The sequence below is a fragment of the Xiphophorus maculatus genome, chromosome 4 (assembly GCF_002775205.1).
Source record: "Xiphophorus maculatus strain JP 163 A chromosome 4, X_maculatus-5.0-male, whole genome shotgun sequence".
NCBI classification, from domain to species: Eukaryota; Metazoa; Chordata; class Actinopteri; order Cyprinodontiformes; family Poeciliidae; genus Xiphophorus; species Xiphophorus maculatus.
The window spans coordinates 32,043,256-32,051,743 of record NC_036446.1 but is presented as its reverse complement, the minus strand read 5'-3'; the positions used below and the strand labels follow the sequence as shown (position 1 = coordinate 32,051,743).

The 8,488-nt window shown below is 41.7% G+C and overlaps 1 protein-coding gene across 1 annotated transcript in view; it reads right to left on the bottom strand.

Moving 5' to 3' along the window:
* Positions 1–8,488, bottom strand: part of LOC102233331 (neural-cadherin-like) — a 322,632-nt gene that overhangs the window by 153,480 nt on the left and 160,664 nt on the right. The window contains exons 8-12 of the mRNA XM_023332302.1: positions 8,088–8,260; positions 2,249–2,417; positions 1,967–2,137; positions 1,366–1,538; positions 339–506 (exon numbers count right to left, since the gene is read on the bottom strand). Coding sequence (XP_023188070.1) covers positions 339–506; positions 1,366–1,538; positions 1,967–2,137; positions 2,249–2,417; positions 8,088–8,260 — 854 coding nt within the window. The remainder of the gene's footprint in view (positions 1–338; positions 507–1,365; positions 1,539–1,966; positions 2,138–2,248; positions 2,418–8,087; positions 8,261–8,488) is intronic.

The following is an 8,488-nucleotide window of genomic DNA, read 5'->3' as shown; positions in this document are numbered from 1 at the left end:
TTCAATGCATGTACATGATATCCATCTGTCCAGTGGGATAGATGGGATAATCCAGAGACGACATGTCGATGGGATGTTGAGTGTGTACGGTTTTCAAAGCGGCAGTGAAACTTAAGATCACCTGGTTCTGTTACACGCTACTGTTCTGTTAACAATCAACTGCACTAAACAAGTGGTTGGTCTGAGAAACACCAAACAGGTCGGAATCACCAAATGAAAACCCTCCATGCAATTCTTTCTTTGCAAACAAGCTGGGATTTACGTTTTTGTTTCTTTTTCTTTAACTTTACAGACGTTATCAAACGAGTTCATGCTACAACGTCTGCAGGCTGACGTACCACGACGGGCGTGTCCCGAACTGTGTTTTCCGGTATCACCACACTGTAAGTGTCTTTTTCCCACTGTGGAGGCTGGTTCTTCACATTGGTGATGGTGACAGCCAGTTCCACCGAGCTGCTCTTGTTTCCTCCGTCTGTTGCTACAATCTCCCTGGTGATGTATGTCCTCTGTGGACAGAGTAAAGGCAGTGAGGCTAAAGGACAGGAAGAGAAAGCAAAAGGCTGAAGATGTGACTTTATGTCAGAAACTGCAGGGTAAAGAGTGTGGTGCGTTAGACTAACAACATGCTTTGTAGCAGCTCTGTATAGCAGATTACTGTGAATTAGGCAATTTTGAATTAAGTAAATTAATTAACTAATTTTGAATTAGTGTGTTTGATTATGTAAAGCAAATAAAAAAAAGAAAGCTTGGGTTGTTAGTAGGAGCTTCAAGGTGCTGAAGATACAAATTTTCAGTCCCCTCGGTCCTGGAAGAGTCCGAGATGTGGATCATGGAAATCACTACATGGAATTTTCTTCTCTGTTTTTGTTCCAAACAGAATTGATTTTTCTTTGTTGTTGGTAGTGAAGCAAAGGAAAAAAAGGAAGGCAGATATCAGATAGCCTCCTCTGGGCAATGGGCTCTGGTGAAGATAGAACTGCACCGTCAGCAATAAAGTGCAAAGATACAAACATTCTCTCTTTGCTTCAGGTTGACTAAAATCCTTTTTTATTAGTGACAAACTAAGGTTTAATTCTGTCCTCTAACAAGTTCTTACGTTTCACCGTAAATCCAGACATTCTTCTTGAGAATCTGTTGCAAGTGAACTTTTGAGTCTCATCAGCAAGCCAGTTTGAGTAGCAGCACTTTCCATTTCAACAACTCTTAACTGTTTTTTAAACTGCTATTTGTCTTCAGTAATCACAAATTAGCTCTGCACAGCTTTTGTACAAGTAACACAGCATTAGTTTATGATAACAGCTTTTTGTTCTCGTACGTTAGATTTCCACCGATTTAAATATCAGCCTGAACTCGGCTCATATTTACCTGGGAGATGGGCTGGTTGACGTAAACCCAGCCTGTCAGTGGGTTGACCCTGAGGTACTCCGGCTGCTCACCAGACATGGTGTACGTGACGGCTGCATTGCTGCCAAAGTCATCGTCATGGGCCGCCACCCGCAGGAAACTAGTTCCGATCATCGTATCCTCACGAAGGAAGTCTGAGAGAAAATAGAAGCTTCTGAGTTGTTTGAATATTTTTCTCTTCCTTCAGTATGCTCAGAAGTACGCACAATGCCGTTAAAAGAATTAGCCCCTTTATAGATTCATTCTACATTTTAGAGAAAACTTTAGAGAAAACACACCAGAAATCTGCTTGTACACCTGCAGAAAGAGAAAAAAAGCCCAAAGAACTGAGGAACCACAGCGCCAAACAACAAATGTACAGTATACAACAATATATACATTTAGGGGGTGATGGAGGGTTAGGATGTCTTAAGTGGGAGTGTCCCAGTTGTCCAATAAAATCAGGGCCCAGGATGCAATGAGGCCATGGAATTAGAGAAGAACACCCTGCAGCCCAAGGCCCTTCATGTGTGCATGGGGAGGAAAGGACACAAACTCAGCGGGACACACAGTATCTTCTTACACTCATATCGGAGGTTCTCAAACTTTGGGCTGTTGTCGTTCTGGTCCAGGATGAGAATGTTGAGCTGACAGATGCCGATCAGAGGGTCGGCTGCCTGGTCAGTGGCAGTCACTGTCACCGCATACTCCCGCTGACGCTCACGATCAAATTTCCTGGCAGTCACGATCACGCCTGGAAACATTAGGGTGACAATGCAGATCAGACAGAGCACCAAATTATCTCAAATGAATCTGCTGACCGAATCCCGCCACCAAACTTCAAGCGTGAGTTGAGTTTACGTACCAGTATCAGGGTGGATACTGAATGCAGGAACTGTAGAGTCTTTGTGCATGAAGCCATACGTGACCCTGCCATTAGAGCCTTCATCTGCATCCACAGCATGAACCTGCAGAACAAACGACCCCGCCGGCTGGTTCTCCAGAACCGATGTGCTCTCTCTGTACTGCTGACACTGAGGAGAGAGAAAACAGCAAAGACAACGATGTGTGTGTGTGTTATACGTTTCGAAAGGGTACAAATTAGTGGAATGGTAAATGTGTTTTGCTGGAGGGAATAAAAAATAAAAGTAGAATGCTGGCATGGAGATTGTTTCTATTTGGTAAAGAGAAAGGTTTGTTACAGTTGGTTCTTTTGGATTATTTCAGATTATTTTCCTCAAACAGTGTTATAACTACCAATGCTGGTACGTCGGTTGGCTTTAGAGGTGCATTAAAGAAATGTTGATAAAAATTATGTCATTTAAAACAGTCATGTGATCACAACAATTCACTAACAGTAAGTTGATTTATCAATAAAATGTTATCCAGAAAATGAATGCTTTATGACACATGTTTTATTTGATTAACATACTGTAGTACTTCTAACATACTGTAGTACTTCTTACATACTGTAGTACTTCTTACATACTGTAGTACTTCTGGTACATGTAGTATTCTGGCAATAAAACCTATAATTAAAATACACTCATAATAGTAAAAAGTAAAAGTCTCAGGAAAGATAAAAAAAACTGATATTAATACTTACTACTAACTGCGTTACACACTTGCATTAAATGTGTATTTGATGCCCATGTGCATGAAAATGAGCATGTGCTATAATAACACACACGAGAAAATGGTAGAAAATAGTTCCCACTCCTGCCCTTTTCTTTTTACTGCTAACTTAAAAACCTTGTTTAAATAACTCAGCGACATAACAAGAAAAGATTTACAAATTTAATAAAAAAAAAACACACAACTTCAGTTTATCTTTCACAAACAAACACATTTAATTTCAAATTCTAAAACTTGCTAGATTTCTTTGACTTAAAGGGTAGAAGTGAGCAGACACAGCTAATGTTGTAGTATTTTACAGTGCATGTTGCAGAAAAGATGGCCAATATGAATTAATTAATATACAACTAATATTAGAATTAGTGTTCTTTGTGACACAGAAATGCGGTTTGAGAGGCTTTCTAATCTGATCCGGCTCCAATCTGCTGTAATCACCAACTAAAGCTTTAGATACATGTAGTTGCTCCAGTGGGATTCACTGGAAGAAGTTGTACTTGATATCTTTTTTATTTCTTTTTTTTCCCTCTTCAGATCCATCACTGACGTTGTCAGACATGTACAGTATTATTCTCTTCATTTCAACAGTGCTGACGTTTCTGCTGTTATCTCCCACTGTGCAGCTCTCACATTCTTCTCTTTAGTCCTCAACTCGTATATTTTTTTTTTTTTTGGTGTCTGACAGAAGTACTGATGTCCCGCACGCTTTAGGGAAGGCAGCCAGCCCGTTCTTCCCTTGGCGCCGCCTCGTTTTCAGATCCACTCGTGTTCCGTTTGGTTCGTCCCTCCTCACAGGGAGCAAACACTTCGTGAATTAGATGGAGTTACTCAGCCAACACAATTAACCCAGAGGGTCACGGGGAGTGCGGTGTGTCACAAACGGCTTGTTAATGCGAGACAAATTGTTCACAGGTTATTCGGAGCAAATGGTTTACATGAAAACAAACCAAAACAAACAAAAAAAAGAAAATGCGATGAGATGCACGATGCATTAAGCAGGTGAAATGTCAGGCTCGGTGTCTACTCAGGGTACAGTGAACAAGTCTCTGCCTGTAAACTACTGAATTGATACTACTAACTTTAAACTCTGAAAAATAATAATAATAATAATAATAATAATAATAATAATAATAATAATAATAATAATAATAATAATAATAATAATAAAAAACAAGCAACAAGCTGCTAAATATGTAAATTGTTAGAGATTGTTGCCGTCTCAATAACTGTCCAACAGGAAACTGTAGGTCCCAACAAAATCAGAACTCCCATGTCTGCAGACATGTACTGCTGCAAGGTCACTGATTTATCATTTCTTTATCTTTAAAACAGTCCAAATATATCACGTCCAGCCACCTTAGCTTTAAATCTCTTGGTCGGGACCTTGCAGCCATCAAAGACTCATATTTACCATGACAGCCAGCTGAATTCTCTGATGTAAATGTAGCATTAAACGAGAGAAGAACCTGAAATGGATCAGCCTGATTGCATCACTGTTCATCCTTAGATTACATTGTTTTCCTCCTTGTTCCACCTGGAGATGATTTTCACTCAAATCAACCTCAAAAAAGATCATCACGTCAGATTGTTGTGTTTGTATTAATGTCTCTCGTTTGACCACGTCGGGTAAACGCTGCAATGGAAGCTGTCATAAAATGACTATCATGTTAACAATCTGTTATTCCTTGTAATGTCTCATTATGTAATAATGAAGCAACGCAATGTAATAATGTAAAAAAATCAGGCTTAAAAATGCAAAAAAAAAAAGAAAACATGATCTTTAATAGAAATTATACTGATCAGGATGAACATAAACAGTGGTTTGTTACTGTTTATTACATAACGCAGCATTAGAACATGATCATTTCTAAAAAATAATTTAAAAAAGACTAATCTCTGCATTTTTGTAATAACTGGTGAAAATGTAATTGTATTATTACATAAAGTGGCATAATGGGCATTGTAACCCCACAGCTGCAGCATTCATGTTGCGTTACAAATTCCTAGTATTTGACGAGCAAACGCCATGAGGCTAAAGGTTAGTAATGAATGCAATCAGTGGCTGTGTGTCTGCAGTGCCACTGCCACTGGGAAATACAAGAACCTGTTATGCTCCGAATCACCACCTTTCTGTGCTTTTGTCTCTTTCTTTTGCCGTCTTGGTCTACTGAATGCTGCCCAGAGGCCCGAGAGGCTGCGGCACGTCCAAAGATCTGGAATCCAAACAAGATCAGGGCGTCTGTCCAGATGCTGACTGTGAGCGACAGAGGGCACAGAGTCTAACCCCGGGTCGTCTTCAGTAGATGAGCTATGGTGTTCTACAAACTGTATCACGTTCTTTTCTACATTTCGCCACATTACAAACAAGAATTTATATTTACTCAAGACTTTATGTAGTATATAGAATAGAATAGAATAGAATAGAATAGAATAGAATAGAATAGAATAGAATAGAATAGAAGTACTTTATTCATCCCAGCAGGGAAATTACTTCGCAGTTCCAGCATAGAGACAAGACAAGACAAGAGACAAGACACAATAACAACGTCTGGGTGTTGAGTCTGGAGTTTGGCTGGGTCAGAACTGATGACGTCACAGGCCACCGCTGCATCAGCTGATGGGGGAATGTAAACAGCGATCAAAATGGCGGACGTAAACTCCCTCGGTAAATAACACGGCAGCAATCCCACAGCCAGAAGTTCAATGTCCGGGCTGCAAATCTGTTCCTTCACGTTAACATGGCCGGGATTACACCACCTCTCACTCACATAAAGTGCAATCCCGCCGCCCCTCTTCTTCCGACTCTTGGAAAAGTCCCTATCCCCGCGCACCAAGGAAAATCCAGGGACCTCCACGCTGTATTCCAGAATAAGCGAGTGCAGCCAGGTTTCCGTGAAGCAGAAGATACTGCACTCCCAGTACTCCTTCTGGGTCCTAACCAGCGCCGTGATTTCGTCTGTCCTATTTCCCAAAGACCTCACCGCTGGCCTGCGCCGTCTCTTCTTCTACCTCCGTTTAACTCCAGACCCGCAGCCCCGTCGTCTCCTCCGTAACTCCTCCGGGACCACAGGCCCGTCTCCGGGCAGCAGCAGAGGCCCACACAGCGAGGTCAGCCGTTCACGCGAGCAAACAATGCCGCTACTCCGCTCAGCGAGGTTCTCATAACCAAGAGTATAAAAACTAGCAGAAGAACGCGGAGAACATCGACAGAACCACATCCAGCCATTGTGGAAAGTCCAAAACACTGATGATCCATGGGTTCTTCAAGCACGGCTCCTTAATCGGTTACAGCAAATATACACAGACCAACATACACGACGGGAGCTGGGTCTGCAGGCAGCCAGCTGCACCGGCGCCATCTTGACGAAAAAGACCGTAGTGCCCGACCGGAGGGGAAGAAAAATGAAAATCGGACGTGGACAATGCTCTCTATTTCAAAATACATCTAAAAAATAAGTGAAAATAATAAATACTGTAGGCGCAAAAAAACCTGTGTGTCATTTAATGACTTTAGAGAAACAGTTACATGAAGGCCAGCAGGGTTTGCTAGAGAATACTGGTGAGCAAACGGGAAAAAGAAGAAATTTAAAGCACACTGCAAAACCACAAAATCTTAACAAGTATTTTTGGTCTAGTTTATAGTGAAAATATCTCAGTACAGTTGAAATAAGACAAAACCAACTGATAAGTAACTTGTCAGAAAAATATAGGAGCTTTTAAGCTTTTAAGTCAATAATTTCTTAATATTAATAAAACAGTGCTAGTTCCAATGGCAGATTATTTCACTTCAGACGTTGTTACACATGGAAAAAGATTTTTTTTGCAGTGCAGGGTTAGTTTTCTAAAATGTCTTCCTTCTGAATCAACAGACTGAAGCTCTCATGCAGCACTGTTCAGTCCATCATCACTTTTGATATTTCCACAATTACACATTTTGAGTCAGTCTATCACATGAAATCTCAACAAAACACATTTTTGGTTGTAATGTAACAAAATATTTGAAAAGTTCTTTGAGAAGACCTTTGCAATCCGCCTTACACTGAATCGTTTTCATTCCAGAACTTTCTTTTAATCACATCCTTATTGAAAACATTTCTTACCTTTTCATACTTTCATATTTTTGCTCATAGTTTGAATGTTTCAGTTTGTCTTGGAAGAGGCAAATGTCAAGTACCAGGAGACTGTTTGTCTTTTTCAATCAGCCTCTGGTTAAAGAGGAAGAGAAAAGCGATTGAAGTGGAATACACAACAGAAAACCCCCGAGAGAAAACTGAGCGTGAAGTTTCAGTTCACCGTGTTTTCAGCTGTAACGTTTCAGCGAGAGATGAAAACACAACAAAAGCGACTCCGATCTAAACGAATTTGGAATCATTAGCAGCTTAAAAGTAAGGCTGGTTTTTAATTTTGACTTCTGCAGCTTGTTTCCATTGGTCCAACATTATCCCTTAAAAGACATAGAATCCCCCTTTGTCTTCTTGTAGCCTGGCTAACAGGATATGAAGCAGAAAGGGAAACACTTCCCGTTTCACTTTCATCCCACAAGAGAGTAAGCAGGCTTTACTCAGCAGCAACACACACACATACACACACACACACCTCCTATTCTTGGCTTGGGATACCTCAGGGAGCTGAAAAGTCACCTCATTTAAAATTGAAACATGGCAAGAAAGAAAAAAAAGCTGGTGGAGAGGCAGCTCTTCTAGAGCAGGTCGGTCGGGATTTCCCCCACATCCCTTAAAGCCTTAATTAAAAGACCGAGATGATGTAGGATGGAGATGCGAGGAAAGAGATGAGGGTCATGCTCGCTAATCGCTCCTGTAGAGGAGAGAGATAGGGACTAATGAGGAGAAGAGATAGGAAGACAAAGACATGGATACAGAGAAATGATGGAGAACACTTCCACGGGATGGAAAGGCAGCAGAACGATACTTGGAGAGGAAAGTTTTAGATTCGTCTAGGAGAAGTGAAATAGAACCGCAGAGCTGCTATGGAAGCTGAAAGCAAACCACTTGGGGAAGTGGAACGAGCTAAACTCGCACTCGATAACGCCAACGTGTGATGGTGCGTCGTACCTGTTCAAAGACGGGCTTGTTGTTGTTCACGTCGTCCACTCCCACTATGACCTGCGCCGTGGAGGCCAGCGCCTGTGGCCCGCCCGAGGCGTTGTCGTCTGTGGCCGTGACGTTAAGGACATACTCCACGCCCTGCAGGCGAGGCGGCGGGCTGGAGCGCAGCCGGATCAAACCTGCAGCCAAACACAGCGGAGGCAGCAGTTAGCACACTGCCACGTCTTTATGGAGGGATCGAGTTCAGACATTTCAGTCAATATGACCAACCTCAAACGAACCCAGAGCCTTCCAGTGTTTTTCATTCCACTAGATCATATGTGTCAAACTCAAGGCCCTGGGGCCAAATCTGGCTCGCCGTAGCTTTTCATGCGGCCCTCTGGACTCCACATTAGATCAATAAGTCC